The sequence below is a fragment of the Camelus ferus genome, chromosome 11 (assembly GCF_009834535.1).
Source record: "Camelus ferus isolate YT-003-E chromosome 11, BCGSAC_Cfer_1.0, whole genome shotgun sequence".
Classification (NCBI taxonomy): domain Eukaryota; kingdom Metazoa; phylum Chordata; class Mammalia; order Artiodactyla; family Camelidae; genus Camelus; species Camelus ferus.
Window position 1 is genome coordinate 72,537,213 of NC_045706.1, and position 19,455 is coordinate 72,556,667.

The 19,455-nt window shown below is 39.1% G+C and overlaps 1 protein-coding gene across 1 annotated transcript in view; it reads right to left on the reverse strand.

Moving 5' to 3' along the window:
- The window catches only part of LOC102510773 (formin-2), a 286,001-nt gene that overhangs the window by 55,471 nt on the left and 211,075 nt on the right, over positions 1 to 19,455 (reverse strand). Inside the window, 1 exon segment of the mRNA XM_032491868.1 lies at positions 9,534 to 9,626. Within this exon segment, the coding sequence (XP_032347759.1) occupies positions 9,534 to 9,626 (93 nt within the window).

Here is a 19,455-nt window from a genome sequence, read left to right on the forward strand (position 1 = left end):
TCTATTTTAAACCCCATCCCTCATCAGACAACAAATCCCTTAGAGTAAATAAAAAGGAGGTTTCAATAGTGGAAGTATCTAATAAAGTTCAGAGAGAAATTTTATCTCCAACAGTACAAATGACTCTGGGACCTTTTATTGAAAAAACATTCTTTTTTTTGCTATATGACACAGCCCCAGTCAATTCATTAGGCAGGGATCTCCTTTCTCAATTAAAAGGGCTGACACCTTTTGCCTGCAATGGAGGCCTCACCTTGAGACAGGAGGGGAGGTGGCAGGACACAACCTTTAAAAGAATGACATACATTCAGGGTATGGCAGAAACTAGTTGGAATCAACTTGGCCCAAGATAGCGGAAGAGTCCACTCCCGGCAGACCTCTGGGCCTCATTATAGGCTCGCTGTGATACATCAGCTGCTAAATGACACCCTCACAGGTGCCATGACACTTCCCAGGCTGACCGTGAAAGGCCAAACAGTGGGTGGGGACCTAACTCCTAGAAATGCCTGCCCTTTCCCCAAAACAGCTGGAATAACTCTCCCACTTGTTAGCATATGAAATTACCCAGCCCATAAAAACTAATCACCCCTGGGGCCACTCTACCTTCTGAGACAGACTACATTCTGTGCATGGAATGTGTACCCCTCCCAATAACCCTGCTTGAGCTTTACTGTGGCTTGCTCTTGAATTTTTTCCTGTTCAACACAAGAATCTACTCTCTGGTAGTAACTTAGAATTTCCTGACCAACCCAAGCCTAACATGTGATGTTCCTTGCAGTCTGTCCTTGACACAGAAGACGAAGAAATTTAAAAAAGTCCCTTAATTTAATTGAGGTGCTGGAAAATTTGTGGGCTACTTCTAATACTGACACTGGAATAAAAAAAGTTCAGAACCTATAAAGATTCAGATAGATATTACTAAACCCCTCCCTAATTTACCTAAATTAAAGCCTGAGGCCACACAAGACCTCACTTCCCTAGCAGCGGCTAGTCATTCCCTGCACTGGTCCCTGCACCACACCAATCCTACCAGTCTGGAAACCTAATCGACAGGGGTGGTGATCTGTCCAGTGTCGAGAGCTTTTAGTAAGATAGTTATTCCTCATTTCCTAGTTGTTTCCAAACCTGAAAACCCTTTTGTCACAAGTTCTACCTGACTCAAATGGTTCACTGCTCTAGACCTTTGTTCAGCTTTTTTCAGCATTGCTGAAAAAGCTCCTGTATCTACTTGACTTTATCTGGAACAATCAGCAAAATACCCACACGTACATTTCTTCCAGGGTTTTCTGAGATCCCTTCTTATTTCTCCCAAGTGCTTCCCCAGGATGTAAGCCGTGTGGTCAGGCCCCATAAGACGCTGCTCTCTGTACATCCCCAGACTGACCAGCCCTGCCTCACCCTTACCTTATGCTCATGACTGCCTCGCATTCCTAAGCTGGAAGTTCGATCAGTAACTACCTGCATGATCAGCCTGACCCCCAGCTATCCACCGTCCCAGCCCTCAGACCAGAACTGCTCCTGTATGTTTGGTCATCAATAGGAAACATCAGTCCTCGCAAGGGTTGCTAACCCAGAGAGCTGTAAGGGACACATTCTAACAGGCCCCTGGCGACCAAGGAGCCCTTCTGATGTCATACCCCTATAACTGACCCCTGCTGCTCCCCTGTGTAGCAAGACTGCTGCTTTGTCCTGCCTGCTTTTGGCTGTACATGGTGAGGTGTGACTCCAAGACTTCGGTCTCTGACTTGTAAGATTCCCCATCCAACAAATCATTGAAGTCCCTGTTGCTGACTCCAGGTTCTTTCTTCTCAGGTTCAGTTTCACATCTGGGCAGCTGCAAGGACTGCAGGACTCTGGAGTGCAGCCCAAAATAAGCACCTTCCGGTCCCCAGGAAATTGATTCTTTTACAATATGTAGATGACCTCCTGCTGTGCTCAGTTACCAAGGAGGTGTCAATAAAAGATTCCATTTATTTGCTGCAACAGTTAGCTGAAAAACGGCACAGAGTCTCATTACAAATTACCATGATTTCTAGACACAGTTCATTACCTAGGTCATAATCTAAGAGATAAAAAGAGTGCCGCTAACTTCAGAAAGAATTAAGCTAAACCAAGAATCTCCTAGACACACAACTAAGTGGTAGCCTTATGGATTTGTATCCATGGAAGCTGCTTATTGAAGACTATGAGTTCCTAATTCTTCCTCTATTGGCTTCCCCACTCCATGAATTGACCAAAATTTCAATCTCTGAATCTCTTGCTTGGGATGATACACATGAGTAAGCCTTTATAAAACTAAAACATGACTGTAACTCAATAAAAATATGTGGGAAAAAAAAAAACTGAGACAAGTGCTCCAAGAGTCACCTGCCTTAGGGCTACCTACCTGTTGAAACTCTTTCACTTTATTGGCACGAAACAAATGACCGTGCATGAAAGAACTAACCAAGCCCCGGAAATGCTCAGGCCCCTGCCTGGCACAGCGCACAACCTGAGTCAGCTGAACGTTTGACTGTAACTGGAAGACCAAACTGAACAAAGCCATAGTCAAAAGATTTTCCCAAAGTAATGAAAGATCCTTTGCTGAGGAATTTAATAGATTCACTTTAACTCATCACCCTGGTTTCTCTGACAGGGAATTCAGGCTGAGAAGACTAAGTAAACAAACCTTGTTACTTAACTTACTACCCCGAGACCGAACTCCACTTAGATTCTTCACTAACTAAGTAGCCAGAGCCTACGTATCTTTGTTCTGCAAATTCTTCACAAATGTATTGTTTCTATGTCCAAAAACCTTAAAAGCTGCCTGGCTGGCCACTTCTTAGGTCCCATTTCTATGAGATCTCCATGATTCAGATTTGCTTTTTCTCTCCTTTAATCTGACTTGCTTCAATTTTATTATCAGTCCAGCCACGTGAACTCAAACAGGGGTGGACAAGAACATTTTCCCTTCCCCGACAACCTCACGCGGTGGAAGGTCTCCTGAGCTCCCATCACCCTCAACATTTCTTGGCCAGCGGCCTCACCTTCTATGAAGTCTTCTTTTTATTAGCTGCCCCTGAAATAACTCTGATGTTATAATAAATGTGATCGGGTTACTGTTCTCCCCTCCGTCCCCAGTGAAGTCCTTCCTGACTGTAAGGCTGACACACACCCCCTGACTCCCGGCACTGAGCTACAGGGAACACCGCGGGGCCACGTCGCCTTCTCAGGGCTCACCGATGGCTCCCGCTTGAAAGGCAGCAAAGGCAAGCACCGTGCTGGGCACACGACTGCAACTCCCTTTGATGCTGTTGGGGCAGCATCTTTACTTTTATCTCTGGCTACTTCTGCCCAGAAGGCTGAAGGAGAAACCCTTGCATGGGCTTGTACCACAGCCAAGGACAAAGCGGCCAGTCTTTGCACTGAGAGCAGATGTGCTGTCAGAGTAGCTCATGGTTTTGGACTGTTGTGGAAGCAGCGTGGCTTCCTTACGTCCAGGAGAAATAAAATTGAAAATGGCCTCTATGTTCAAGAATTGCTACACTGCCTAATGGACCATTCAAGGTCTAGCAAACGGATGTCATACAACTCCCTTTGTTTCATGGATATAAGTATGTTTTAGTCCTGGTCCGTATGTTTTTAAACTGGATTGACGCCTTCCCTTGCAGACAGGCTGCTGCCTCTTCTGTGGCTACAGTCCCTCTAGAAAAGATTACCCCTACCTGGGGAGCTCCCCTCAAACTTCACAGGCATCCGAGAACCAACTGTACTTGTCAGGTGCTTCAACGAGCCTGTGCAACTGGCTGGCTTTACACACTTCCACTGTGCTTTCCACTCTCAGTCCTCTGGTTTAGCTGAACACACCAATGCATTGTTAAGATTCAGTCAGCAAAATCCGTAGAGCCCCTCCAAATACCTTGGCCAAAAGCACTGCCATTGGTGCTTCTAAATCCCAGATCCACCCCTTTGGAAGTCACGAACTCTGACCTTTTGAGACAGTCATAGGATGCCCAATACACTTGCTTCCTGCTTATTTTGACCCACAACTGATAAAAGAAAAAAAATTCCAATATTGCAAAGGCCTAAATGCTTCTATAAGAGAGAGCCATGTTTTGGTGGAGCAATCTTTCCTCTGTGCACCCCTGGGAGATGAAGACCTTGAGCATCACACCTTGCAACACAGATTTCATCTATTGGAAACAACACCTCCCGGAGAATTCTCTTCAAACTTGTTGAAAAGGCCCTGTCAAGACTTGTTAAACAAACTCTGTGCGGCCAAACTCCAAGGAATAGACTCTTGGATTCATGTGACACACATAAAGACAGCCCTGAACCCTGACTGGACCTGCACATCACTGGTGGCCTGAAAGTAAGATTCTTGGAACTGGAGCAGATGACATCTGATGAGGAGCAGATGACATCTGATGAGGCAGTTTTCCTGAGATATCTGGACCAGGTCTGTTGGAAGTTTGTCCCCAAACCTTGATGATAACATAATGTTTCACATGATCTCCAGTGTCTATGATCTTCATAATCTACATACAGTCTTTGATAAAACCCCCTGAGAGCTCTCCCTCCCACCCTTCCCTGTTACTCAAATATCACCTCTTTAAACTCACTTAATAGCATGGAGGGGAACTACCATCTTTAAATTTAACATTCACCCAAAACAGCGTGCTTAAGTTTTAAAATACACATTTGTCAAAATACATCATATGAACAAAAGGGCTGTTAAGGCCAACAAAAGAGAACTAGGCTCCTGTTTCTTTCCCAGCAACCTCAACACTCACAGAAATGTAACGGCAAACCGTGTTATCCTTCACAGCCCAGCAATGTGGTTTTCGTATGCACACTTTGTCCAAAATACAACTTGGATTCAAAAAGAAAGAAAAGAATCAACATGAAGGAGTGTGCTGAGTTCTGAGCGAAGTTTTAGCTAAGTATGAGGTTTCCTGGTGGTCTCATTCATCCCATCGTTCGTACCTCTCATTTTCTTCTTAAAAAAAAAGAAGCACAAGAGAACATTTAAGAAAAACTACAGATGAGTGCCATATAACCATCTGGAGATAAACAATTCATTTCCTTCATAACACATGCACAAAAATAAAATCATCACATGTGTAGGCATAAATTAGAGGTAAGCTAATTACAGTAACTTCAATTAAACAGTTAAGTCAAAAACTTAGGCATCAGTTACAGTCTTCCCACAATAACATTTTTTTGTAGAGCTGTTCCCTTCTACTTCCTCACTTCGCTTAATTATTAAAAGCTCAGGAAACTGGTTTCCACCCATGCCAATCTAAGAAAAATGTTCCATTCAGGGACATGTGCCACTATGATCATTCCCTCACTTCTGAGACTATTCCTAACTCTCGCTTCCACTACAACAGGATCTCTTGGTTTTTTCTTTCTACCTCCCTGACCTGTACAGGCTTGTCTCCCTCTGCTCATACTGTAAATATATCCTCCTCCGGAAGTCTGCTTCTGAGTCTGTTCTCCTACCTTCCTAGGTGGTCACATCCACGGAATGATCACCTTGCTCACCCTCTCCCCTAGTTCCCTCTGGGGCAGCCCCCCGTGTCTACCACGTTTACACACCTGCTTCCTGGGAATATCCGCCTGTGTGTCCACTTACAAGGTGATCGCGCCATCCAGTCAAATCTTTTCTCAGATTATCTTCTCTAACCCAGTGACTCATACCATTACTCACCCAGCCACTCAAATCTGAAATCTGGACACCTACCATCACCTCTATGTTCACTTGGTCACCAAGTAACTTCTGTTCTATCAGGAATTCTAGCCTCAAATCTATCCTCTGTTCTGCACTGTTCCTACTTCCTCAGAACAGGGCCCCTCGTTTCTCTAACAGTGTGACCCAACAATCTCACAAGCAGCCTCCTGCCTCTGAGTCTGGGCTGCCTCCCTGTAGCCCTTCCCCACTGCTGCCAGTGGACCCTCTCTTAAAGCTTTAAATCTCTGCTCCCCCACATTCAGGGTAAAGGCCAAGTTGCTCAGCCAGGTCTGCAGGTGCAGTGGCGGGTAAGTGTGGGAGCATCTGTACCACAGAGTCTGTTTTCTCACCACAGGATGAACCAAGATTACCATTAGAGCAATGGGTAAGCGGAAGAGGAAGATTGTGGAGGTCTGAGATAAGACAGAAACCAATCTCAGAAACTGGTAACATTAAGTTCACAAGGGAAGTCTTATAGCACTGCTGAGTAGAAGTGAGTTCCAACAGCAGGTTTCTGTCATGACTTCAAGGTGACAGAAGTCAGTGTCAGGTAAGGACCACCATCGTGCCAAGAAAATAAAAAGAGCTACTATGGTGCAAACATGGAGACAGCCAAGAGGTGGGCTTCACGAGGGGTGCTGGGCTTTTGTCTGGTGAGCAAGACAGTGCACGCTACACGCGGGGCATTTTTCCAGGTGTAGGGACACAGCAAGGAGCAGAGCAAAGCTGCTCTCTGAATGGAGCTCACACTGTTGAGGAATAAACAAACAACACAGTTGCAGAGAGTGGTTAAATGGTATGCAGACTATAAAACTCGGTGGGGTTCAGTTCAGAGCATTATTTGAGAACGTTATTTATTAAAATTATATTCTCAATTCTGCCAAGGATGGTCCTCAGCTAGCACCAGTGCAATGAGTGCCTTATGGCAGTAGGACTCAACTCTCTAAATCTGCCTACTTTAGAGCCGAGATGAGAGGCATTCCTGAGAGGTGTTTCGTGGAGACCATAAAATCTTGGCTTGACTAGAATTGGGAAGACAGGGAGTGCAAAAGAGGGTGGACCAGTGGATTCTAGAGTTAGATGAAATCAGAGACTGTTATAAGTGTGGTTCAGAGACCACACAATAGCTGAATTACAAAAGTAAGAGAAGTTTCTATTATATTGTGGAAACTAATGCAATTAAAATGTCTGGTATAGTCTCGAATTGTTTGAGACAGACTTTGGTTTTTGAAAATGACATACATTAAAAAAGACTTTGGGGAGGCTACAGTATATATGCTCAGCGGTAGAGTGCGTGCCTAGCATGCATGAGGTCCTGGGTTCAACCCCAAGCCCCCCATAAAAAAATAAATGAATAAATAAACCTAATTACCTCCTATTCAAAAAAAAAAAAAAAAAAGACCTTGGCAGGATATATAAAAACGTAAGTATGCCTATGTAAGGTAATTAGAGCACATAGGTTAATGCAAGAAAACGACTTCATTGTTGAGGAAAACCTCATTAGAAACAAACATGTGGCGTATATTATTTGTACTAAGGTGGAATGTAGTTTTTTAGTGTATAAATTTAAGTTTAGAATTTTGTCCTGATGACTAGATGAAATATGGGACAAAACATTGGCTACATCCCTAGAGAAATGTATTTTGAAACCCATTGTCTTCACTCTACGTCACTGGACACACGCTCATGAGAAACCATGTTTAAAGCTGGAAATTTTTTTTCTGCCACACTTTGGGCACATTTGATCTACAGAAGTTTTTCCAAAGGATATGCTGTTGTCATTATGTCTTTTAGATAACACACAATATAAGGTCCACTGAGACACACACATTTTCCTATTCACTGCTGTAACTCAGCACCCCAAAGAATGTCTGGGCAGGTAGGAGGCCTTCAAAATTTTTTTTCAGTGAACATATAATCATGGAACACTTGAAGAGGATCAGAAAAGAAGTAAAAAAAAAAGTGCTAGAAGAAGAGACATGCAGAAAGACTCATATAATTGGGGTTAACTTAATGGCAAAAAGGTGAAGTATTTCACACCTATAAGAATACGTATGTTATTACCCCTCTAAGAGTTACGGTTTCATTTGTCATGGAGAAGTGTAAGAATCACTAACACCTGAGTTTCACAGTAAAGTAGTTAAAACATCTTCATGGAAGACATTCCAACCTGAAAAGATACTTATCCATTTAGTATGGCTGGATGTGGTCTTCCATGCAAGTGAATTACTAGACAAGTCCTGAAGGCCTAAGACACACCCTGGGAATCAGCATGAATGATTCCCAAAGATACCAGATATGGCCAATCATGTGTGGTTTGCAAGCACAATTCCTAAATCCCACTGGGCTGCAAAACATAATTTTGCTATTCATTCAAAAAAAAAAATGACTAAGATGGAATCTAGAGAAAATTTCAATGCCTGGCCTAAAATATACAGATTCAAAATATTATCTAATATACCACATATGTGAACAACTATATGGGTGACATACTCATTAATGTTTTACATGTGAAATCCAGCACACTGACTTTTTAAAAATGAGTTACAGGATTAAGGATTCACTTCCACCCGTAAGTGAAAAAAGAGTATTTCACCTTTCACCTACATAGTTCTCTAAAATTACATGTTCTTGGTCCTAAAACCCCACTGGATGGAAAAAGCAAGACTCATTTTTATTCACTATTAAGAGTGGAGTGAGTTTACAGGATCCTCTAATATGTAACTACAAGACTCTGACTTCGGTCAAGGACTATTTAGGACTCAATGAGTAGATTTTCCACTCTCAGTCATGAGGACCTGAGAATGGGGAAATGACAATCACTCTGATATATGACTGACCAAATTTCTGTTTCTATCTTCATGATTATCTTGAAAGATTAAATAATATTTTCCCATCTGAAAAAGAGCTGTGCTTGACATTCAATCAAATTCTGGTGAAACGTATTCATTGTGTATCATCACTAATGACACTTAAACAACCTATAAACACCATGGCCTAATGAACAGAGGATGGAGCCCGTCTTCAGGCTCAGTGGCCTCAGTCTCAGGCCACTTCAGCCTCTGGCAGAAGCCCTGAAACAGCAAGAGCTTCCCCAGAGCCTGGCACGGCACTGAGATCTGATCTTCAGAAGGTAACATTCCAAAGCAGGAGTGTCTGGAGCAGTGAACGCTCTGATATAATGGTAAGTTTCAATGATCTCAAACAGGAAGACTTTACTAATGGACTTTTTTCTCTTAAAAATTTCTTTTATTGCTTTAATATTGTCTGAAATTTTCCATCTCTGTTAATTTCATAGGAATATAGGAAGAATCAAAAAGATAGTATTTATAAAGCTTTTAAGGTTCCTGGAAAAAATGTGTTAAATATCCAGAGATATTTATACCTCCCATAAAAAACAGAATAGAATATTTCAAAGATCTGAAAAAATCAATATACTTTATTTTTGGGCACAATGTTTTGACAAAGCAAGTAAATACCAGGTTGAACTGAAGTCTTAAGTGTAGATTAAACTTACAAGAATATCTAACTTTTTATAATAAAAAGCATAACACTTTAATGCCTTTTAAAGTATATGCTATTTTAACCAGTAACTGTTGCATGTACTGTCATTAAGAAGCAGTAACGATGAGCATTATCCACAAAATAGCGTATTTAGCCCAATGCTAGGCTCTTACAACCGTGTGATTCATGATTAAACATAACTTGTTTTTCTGTGATGTCAAAATAATCCCTTTTAAACCAATGCATATTTTAAAAAATGCCTCCTACCTTTCTGCTGAAAAGGAAGGGAAATGCAACGTATCGCTCCAGAATTTACCTTGAATAATGAATTGTTCCATGTTTTCTTTGAAAGGCTGGATGTGCTCTTTTGAGGATACCTGGTACACTTTCCCTGCTTCAACCTCACAGGCTGAAATTAGAGAAACATTGTTCAGAGTGTCATACTGTTAATGGTACACTAAAATGATTTTAAAATATATTAGAGTTAGAATATCCTGTTTACTGTAATAGTTGACATAAGTCTACATATATTTTGGAAACATCCAAATACTGAAAAAGAAAGCCTATGAACAAGGCTTCATTTTAGGGGATTGTAAAAATAAATTTTAACAATTATAGTAGTTGACATACAACATCCTGTTAGCTTCAGGTGTGTAACATAGTAATTCAACATTTAAATACATTATTAAATGATCACAAGTCTAGTAACTACCTGTAACTACACAAAGTTATTACAATATTATTGACTATATTCCTTATGTTGTATGTATCATAATTTATTTTATATTAAGTAGAAGATTGTACCTCTTACCCACCTCACCTTTTTCAACTGTGCCCACACCCCTACCCCTGGCAACCATGAGTTTATTCCCTGTAGCTATGACTGTATTTCTGTTTTGTTTTGCTTTTTAGATTCCACATATAAGCAAAGTCATGTGGTATTTGTCCTTCTCTGACTTATTCTACTTAGAATAATACCCTCTAGGTTGATCCACGCTGTGACAAATGGAAAGCTCTCCTGTTTTATGGCTGAGTAATATTCCACTGTGGGTGTGTGTATGAAACATATATATGCATATACATAAAACAAATCTTTATCTAACCATCTGTGGTGGACTCTAAAGTTGCTTCTATATCTCAGTATTATAAATAATGCTTCGATGAACATAGGGGTGCCTCTATCATTCTGAACTAGTGTTTTTCTTTTTGTGGGGGGAAATACCCAGAAGTGAAATTGCTGGGTCATATGTTAGTTTTATTTTTAATTTTTTGAGGAATCTCCATGCTGTTTTCCATAGTGGGTACATGCATTTACATTCCCACCAATAGTGCACAAGGGATCCCTTCTCTGCACATTCTCCCCAATACCTGTTATTTCTTGTCTTTTTGGTAATAATCATTCTGACAGGTGTGAGGTGGCATCTCATTATGGTTTTGATTTCCATTTTCCTGATGATGAGTGATACTGAGCATCTTTTCATGTGTTTGTGAACCAGCTTTTTGTTCTGTGGAGAAATGTCTATTCAGGTCCTCTGCACAATTTTCAACTGAATTTTTTTTTTAAGTTTTATGATTTCCTTATATAATTTGGATATAAACTCCTTATCAAATACATTATTTGCAAATATCTTCTATCATTCAGTAGGCTGTCTTTTTGTTTCATTGACAGTTTCCTTTGCTGTGCAAAAGCCTTTTCATTTGATATAGTCCTATTTGTTTACTTTTGCTTTCCTTACCCTTGCCTGAGGAGACAGATCCAAAAAAACATCCCTAGGACTGATACAAAGAACATACTACCTATGCTTTCTTGTAGTTGTTTTGTGATTTTAGGTCTTACATTTATGTCTTTAACCATTCTGAGTTTATTTTTGTGTATGATGTAAGAAAATAGCCCAGTTTCAATCTTTTGCATGTGGTTGTCCAGTTTTCCCAAAAACTCTTATTGAAGAGGCTACTGTTCCCCATTGTACATTACTGACTCCTGTGTCATAGATTAATTGACCATAAAACTATGGTTTTTTTTCTGGGCTCTCTATTCTGTTCCATTGATTTATGTGTCTGTTTTTCTGCAAGTACCATACGGTTTTGATACTGTAAGCTTTGTATTACAGTCTTTGTATTATAGTGACAGTTTTACTTGTTCTGATTTGGATGCCTTTTATTTCTTTTTCTTCTCTGACTGCTGTGGCTAGGAATTCCAATAATATGATGAATAAAAGTGGTGAGAGTGGGCATCCTTGTTTTGTTCCTGATCTTAGAGGAAATGCTATCAGCTTTTCACCATTGAGTATGATGTTAGCTGTGGGTTATTCATTTATGGCTTTTATTATGTTGAGGTATGTTCTCTCTATGCCCACTTTCTGGAGAGTTTTTATCATAAATGGATGTTGAGTTTTGTCAAAAGCCTTTCCTGCATATACTGAGATGATTATATGTTTTTTACTCTTCAATTTCTTAATGTGGTGTATCACACTGATTGATCTGCAATATTGCAACATCCTTGCATCCCTGGGATAAAATTCATGTGCTCATGGTATATGACCCTTTTAATGTATTGTTGAATTCAGTTTGCTAATATTTTGTTGAGGAATTTTACATCTATGTTCATCAAAGATATTGGCCTATAGTTTCCTTTTTTTTTATGGTACCTTTGTCTGGTTTTTGTGTCAGAGTAACACTGGCCTTGTAGAATGACTATGAAAGCATTTCTTCTTCAGTTTTTTCTGGAAGAGCTTGAGAAGGATAGGTATTAACTCTTCTTTAAATGTTTGGTAAACTCCCCTGTGAAGCCACCTGGTGATGGAACTCTGTTTCTTGGGAGTTTTATTTTTTACTCAGTATCATTACTAGTAATTGGTCTGTTCAGATTTTCTATTTCTTCCTGATTCAGCCTTAGAAGATCTATGTTTGTAGGAATGTATCCATTTCTTTTAATTTGTTTAATTGCTTGGCATATAACTGTTTGTAATAATCTCCTATAATCCTTTGTATTTCTGTGGTATCAGTTATAACTTTTCCTCTTTAATTTCTGATTGTATTTATTTGGGCCATCTCTTTTTTTTTGTGATAAGTCTGGTTAAGTGTTTTGTTTAGTTCTCTTTCTGAGATTCTGTCTTGGTCTTTCATGTGGAGGGTATTCCTTTTTCTCCTCATTGTGACTAATACTTCATTTGTTTTCATGTATTAGGGAAATTTTGTGTAGAAGGTGTCATGGGTGGCCAGGTACATGATTCCCCATGATTGCCAGAGCCAGGTGCTCTAGAAGTGTCCCCAGTGTGGGCTACAGGTGCCTTCCTGTTGTGGCTGGGATGCACCTGCTGCAGGTGCACTGCTGTGTGAAAATGGAGTCACTCTGGGGGACACTGGTGCTGGCCAAGGGCGCTCACTGGGCCTGGCAGAGCTGGGGGCCACTTTGGAGGAGTACAGGCTGGGTCAAGTCTGTAGTGAACCTGCGGTGGGGGAGTGGTGCTGTTAATTTGGATATGCAGTAAGAAATGGTGCTAGTCCAGCTAGGTAGAGGGTGAACCAAAAAACCAAAAAACCCCAACCAATCCCCCACCCACCCATACACACACAAACCAAAAAAATGGCACATAACAAAGAGTTCCTGGGAAATTTGTGTTACAGTCAATTCTAAAGGCTGTTAATGTAACTGAGTAATTCCAATCATGTTGGCTTTTGTTTAATTTAACAAACTTTCTGATTCAAAATGGTTAATGTATTATGTTAGAAAGGGAAGCATGAGTTAGGCTTCCAAATACAGAGAAAAATCCTGCCAGAAAATAAGAACTAAAAACCTCTCGGGTATTCCTACTGGAAAACTGGTTCCAATATATCAATGCCACCATATTGGTATGTTTAGGGGGACAGAGCAAATATCATCTTATCACTATTTCATTAAAGCAGGAACACTGCATGCCATTCTCTGAACTGAATCATGATCATGAGGAGTCTAATTTTTTTTTTTAGGGAATTGAAATATTCAAACTATAACTTCTACGAGTCTCCAACTTCAGTCAATGTTTATAAGTTTCTAGTCACTGCTTTTCTGTAGGCTTCCAGGAGGTCACTGGTAATCTACAAACTTGCCTCCAGCACATTTGAAGGAACCACATAACAGACATAACCACATAAGAACAATGTTGAGTATATCGCAATTTGTTTTTTCAAAAACCAAATTGTTTCCCATGAGAAAAACATAATTCAAAAAGACATGAGCACCCCAATGTTCACAGAAGCACTATTTACTATAGCCAAAACATGGAAACAACCCAAATGTCCATCAACAGATAACTGGGTAAGAAAGATGTGGTGTATACACACACACACACACAAACACACACACACAAATGGAATACTACTCAGCCATAAAAAATACAATGCTGTTTTCACCAGCATGGATGGACCTGGAGATTGTACTCTAAGTGAAGTAAATCAGAAAGAGAAAGAGAAATGCCATATGATATCGCTTATATGTGGAATCTTAAAATAGGACACAAATGAACTTCTTTACAAAACAGAAAAAGACTCACAGACATAGAGAACAAACTTATGGTTATGAGGGGGTAAAAGGGGTGGGAAGGGATAAATCAGGAATTTGAAAATTGCACCTCTTGGGGAGTGATGGAGATGTTGGCTATCTTGACTTGTGGTAGTGTTTTCATTGGTGTATACATTTATGAAAATTCATCAAATTATACATTTGAAATATACATAGTTTACTGTACAGGAACCATATTCACACGAAATGTGTTAAAAAATAGGTCAATGATGAACTCGAAGAAGAAATTAAAAAATACTCTGAGACAAATGACAATGAAAACACAACCACACAAAATCTACGGGATGAAGCAAAAGCAGTCCAAAGAGGGAAGTTTGTAACAAATACAGCCTTCCTCAAAACACAAGAACAAGCTCAAATAAACAACCTAAACTACCACCTAAAATAATTAGAAGAACAAACAAAACCTAAAGTCAGAAGAAGGAAAGAAATAATAAAGATCAGGGAGGAAATAAATAAAATAGACACAAAAACAACAGAAAAAAATCAATCAAACCAAGAGCTATTTTTTTGAAAGAGTAAACAAAATTGACAAACCTCTGGCCAAGCTCACCAAGAAGAAAATAGGACACAAACAAAATAAGAACTGAAAATGGAGAAATTACAATCAACATCACAGAAATTAAAAAAAGAAAAAGAAAATACTATGAACAACTATATGGCAACAAACTGTACAACCTAGAAGAAATGGACACGTTTCTAGAAATATACAGCCCACCAATACTGAATCAAGAAGAAATAGATAATTTGAACAGACCAATCACTAGAGGCGAACTTGAATTGTAATAAAAACATCCTAGCAAACAAAAGTCCAGGAGCAGATGGCTTCACTGGGGAATTCTATCAAACATACAAAGAAGAACTCATACCAATTCTTCTCAAACTCTTCCAAAAAACAGAAGAGGATGGAATACTACCAAACTCACTGTATGAAACCACCACCACCCTGATACCAAAACCAGACAAAGACTACCAAAAAAGAAAATTACAGGCCAATATCACTGATGAACACAGATGTAAAAAGCCTTCAACAAAATATTAGCAAACAGAATCCAACGGCACATAGAAAAGATCACACACCATTATCAAGTTGGATTCATCCCAGGGACACAAGGAAGGTTCAACTTATGCAAATCAATCCACATGAAACACAACATCAACAAGAGAAAGGACAAAAATCACATTATCATCTCAATAGATGCAGAAAAAGGCATTTGATAAAATTCAACACCCATGTATGATAAAAACTCTTACCAAAGTAGGTATAGAGGGAACATATCTCAACATAATAAAAGCTATTTATGACAAACTGACAGGCAACATTATACTCAATGGTGAAAAGCTGAAAGCCTTCCCACTAAAATCTGCACAAGAAGAGGATGCCTATTCTCACTACTTCTATTCAACACAGCACTGGAAGTCCTAGCCACAGGAATCAGACAAGAAAAAGAAATAAAAGGGATCCAGGTTAGAAGAGAAGAGTTACAATTGTCACTTTGCGCAGATGACATGATACTACATATATATAGAAAACCCTCAAGACTCCATATAGAAACTATTAGAGCTAATAAAAGAATTCGGCAAGGTAGCAGGATGCAAGATTAATACACATAAATCAGTTGCATTTCTTTACACTTAAAATAAAATATCAGAAAAGGAAAGTAAGAAAACAATCCTTTTAAAATCATATCCAAAAAAATAAAACACTTTAGGAAGAAACCTGACCAAGGTGGTGAAAGACTTATTATACACAGAGGACTACAGAACATTGATTAAGGAAATTAAAGGTGACTTAAAGAAATGGAAAGATATCCCATGCTCTTGGATTAGAAGAATTATTGTTAAAACGGCTATATTACTCAAAGTAATCTACAGATTTAATGCGATCCCTGACAAGTTACCCAGGACAGTTTTCACAGAACTAGAACAGATCACCCTAAAATTTATATGGAATCACAAAAGACTCAGAATTGCCAAAGCAATACAGAAGAAAGAGAACAGTGCTGGAAAAATGACCCTCCCAGACTTCATATAACACTTACAGAACTACAGTAATCAAAACAGAGTGGTACTGACACAAAAATAGACACACGGATGAATGGAACAGAATAGAGAGCCCAGAAATAAACCCATAGACTTACAGTCAATTAATCTTCAACAAAGGAGGTAAGAATATACAATGGAGAAGAGACCATCTCTTTGAGAAGTGGTGTTGGGAAAGCTAGACAGCTGCATGTAAATCAATGAAGTTAGAACACTCCCTCACACCATACACAAAAATAAACTCAAAATGGCTTAAAGACTTAAATGTAAGATAAGACACCATAAATCTCCCAGAAGGAAACACAGGCAAAACATTCTGTGGTAGAAGTCTAAGCAATGTTCTCCTAGGACTGTCTGCCCAGGCAATAGGAAAAAAAGCAGTAATAAACAAATGGGACCTAATGAAACTTATAAGCTTTTGCACAGCAAGAGAAATCATAAACAAAACAAAATGACAACCTACGGAATGGGAGAAAATATTTGCAAAAGATGAAACCGACAAGGGCTTAATTTTCAGAATATATAAACAGCTTATACAATTTAATAACAAAAAAACAAACAACCCAATCCAAAAATCCACAGAACTAAACAAGCAATTCTCCAACGAAGATATATGAATGGCAAATAGGCACATGAAAAAATACTGAATATCACGAATTATCAGAGAAATGCAAATGAAAACTACAATGAGGAATCACCTCACACCAGTCAGAATGGCCATCATTAAAAATTCCACAAACGATAAATGCTGGAGAGGGTGTGGAGCAAAGGGAGCCCTCTTACACTGTTGGTGGGACTGTAGTTTGGTGCAGCCACTATGGAAAACAGTATGGAGATTCCTCAAAAGACTAAAATTAGACTTACCATATGATCCAGCAATCCCACTCCTGAGCATACATCTGGAGGGAACTCTAGTCTGAAAAGATACATGCACCCCAGTGTTCACAGCAGCACTATTTACAATAGCCAAGACATGGAAATAACCTAAATGTCCTTGACAGATGACTGGATAAAGAAGTTGTGGTAAATTTATACAATGGAATTCTACTCAGCCATAAAAACGAATAAAATGCTATTTGCAGCAACACTGGATGGACTTGGAGATTGTCATATAAGTGAAGTAAGCCCGAAAGAGAAAGAAAAATACCATGTGATATCGCTTTTATGTGGAATCTTAAAAAAAAAAAGATACAAATGAACTTACTTACAAAACAGAAACAGATTCACAGACATATAAAACATATTTATGGTTACCAGTGGGAAAAAGGGGTGGGAAGGGATAAATAGGGAGTTCAAGATTTGCACATACTATGTACTATATATAAAACATATAAACAACAAATTTCTTCTGTACAGCACAGGGAACTATATTCAATATCTTGTAGTAATCTATAATGAAAAAGAATATGATAAGGATTATATATATACATATAAATGAATCATTATGCTGTACACCAGAAATTAAGCACAACATTGTAAATTGACTATACTTCAATAGATATATGTATATTCTCCGATTTCCTAAATATTTATCTTTTTAATGGTCAATAGTGCAATCAGAAAAGGGTAATAGCATTATAAATCACAACGCTTCTTGGTGTTGGAGATTTGCTTTCCCTTAACTTCAGAAGGCAACATGCTCCCAACTTAAAAGTAGCTATTTGGCCACATGTTTCCTTCAAAGGTACATATATAAAATATTCACATACTTCTGCCACTAAAATGGATCATGCATCACCTATACTATGAGAAAAGAAATGAAAAGAAGGTACCTACAAAATCAAGAACAGTCTGTTTATATTTCCATCACTCTGCCTGTTCTGAATTGCGACCATCAGCAAGCTAGCCAAAGGAAAGGTCTTAAGGAATTCTGATACTCAACAACAGACCTCTATACCTAAGTCCATGCATAAAGCCAAATTAGTCTTTTAAAATCACAGTGCTTTTTGAATCCATTAATGTGATAAACCATGACATAATGTGTCACTTACTAAAGACAATTCCTACTGAAAAAAAAAAGAATAGGACTATTTCTAGCTACTTTCCTTTCCAACTCATATGGCTCTTCATAGGAACTTTTGATTTCTGAGAACAAATTGATAAATAAACATTACTACTATCTCAGAACTTTTCATAGAAAATGAAGTAAATTGTAGAAGTTTACAGGAATTCTAAAGATGACGCTGAGAGACAGCAAGGAAAGATAAACTAGGTTTTCCTATAACCTTAGCCTTTCCTATAACCTATAACTATAAATAATTAGTTAATACTGATGAATGCCTCTCATAATACATTAAAGACCAAAGTAGCTTAAAATGGAATTAAAGTTATGCCAAATGTGTTTTAAAGAAATGTATACACAGGAATGACAAGCTTCAACCAACAAATAGGGAAGGAATAAGGAAGCCGGAAATTTTAACAGATGCTCAATCTAGTGGGTGAAGGAGGATGAGGACAGGATATTCACATACCCTCAAAGAATCACCACAAATGACTTACTGATTCTAAATGGTAAAAGTATAACTTCATAGTGGAGGAACAGGCAGACACCACCTAGACAAAGTGACCGAAGTGTTTATGCTCATTAGCAGTAATGAGACCGACAGCCCTCAGACACAAGTCAGCCAACAGACAGGACCCAGATCGCTCAGTAGACAAAGCCAGTAGAGACGTGTATGTACAAAACGAGCTGCTGTGTGCGCCCCGATGGCACTGTCAGAAAGAGACTGCAGAGCTGCCGCGGGTTCAAGAGGCCACAGGAGACGTGACAACTAGACGCGATGTGTGATCTCAGATCGGCTAAAACAGCTACAAAGAACATTTGTAAATGCGGGCTGTGGATTAGATAATAGTACCGATCGATGTCAAATTTGCCAAGTTTGATAATTATACTGTGTACATGGCAAAGGACATCCATGTTCTTAGACCGTATACACTGAAGTATTTGGGGGTAAAGGACTGTGTGATATCTCTGACTTGCTGGCAGATGGTTCAGGGAAACTCATGCACATACAAGTACACATACATACATGTCTGTATGTGAGGGGCAGGCGGGAGGGAATGGTAGAAAAAGTGGGAAACAGGAAAATTAGGCAACTGGTTGTCCAGGTAAAGCAAATGTAGGAGTTCCAAGTGCCAGCCTGCAACTTTCCTGTAAGCTTGAGTTACATCAAAATAAAAAGCTATTACAAACAGCAGCAACAGTACATAACAAGGTGTCTCAGTTTGTCTAATTCGGAATTTCAAGACTTCTAACAAAAGGACCTGAGGCCAGGGGGCTGCCACAAAATCCCTTGCTTAGAGGTAAGGACAGTCAAGTACGCCTCTCCACGTCTGACTTAAGCTTCACATTCTGAGGGCGCTGTAGCTGCAGACACAACTACCTCTTTCACTGATGGTGTGGCTGCCACTTCAGAGAGACAGCCAACACACTGGGAAGGCACATTACGAAAGATTATCAACAAGCTCTACTCTTCTAAATAAGTAAAAATATTCAACTTTCCTAAGATGTTGTAGAAACTTGTAACTTCACTGATTTAAAACATATTTAAGACGACATGCAACATTTTACAATAAAATAATAAAAACATTCTTGCTATTTGTAACATTTCACATATGGTTCTAGAATTCTTCA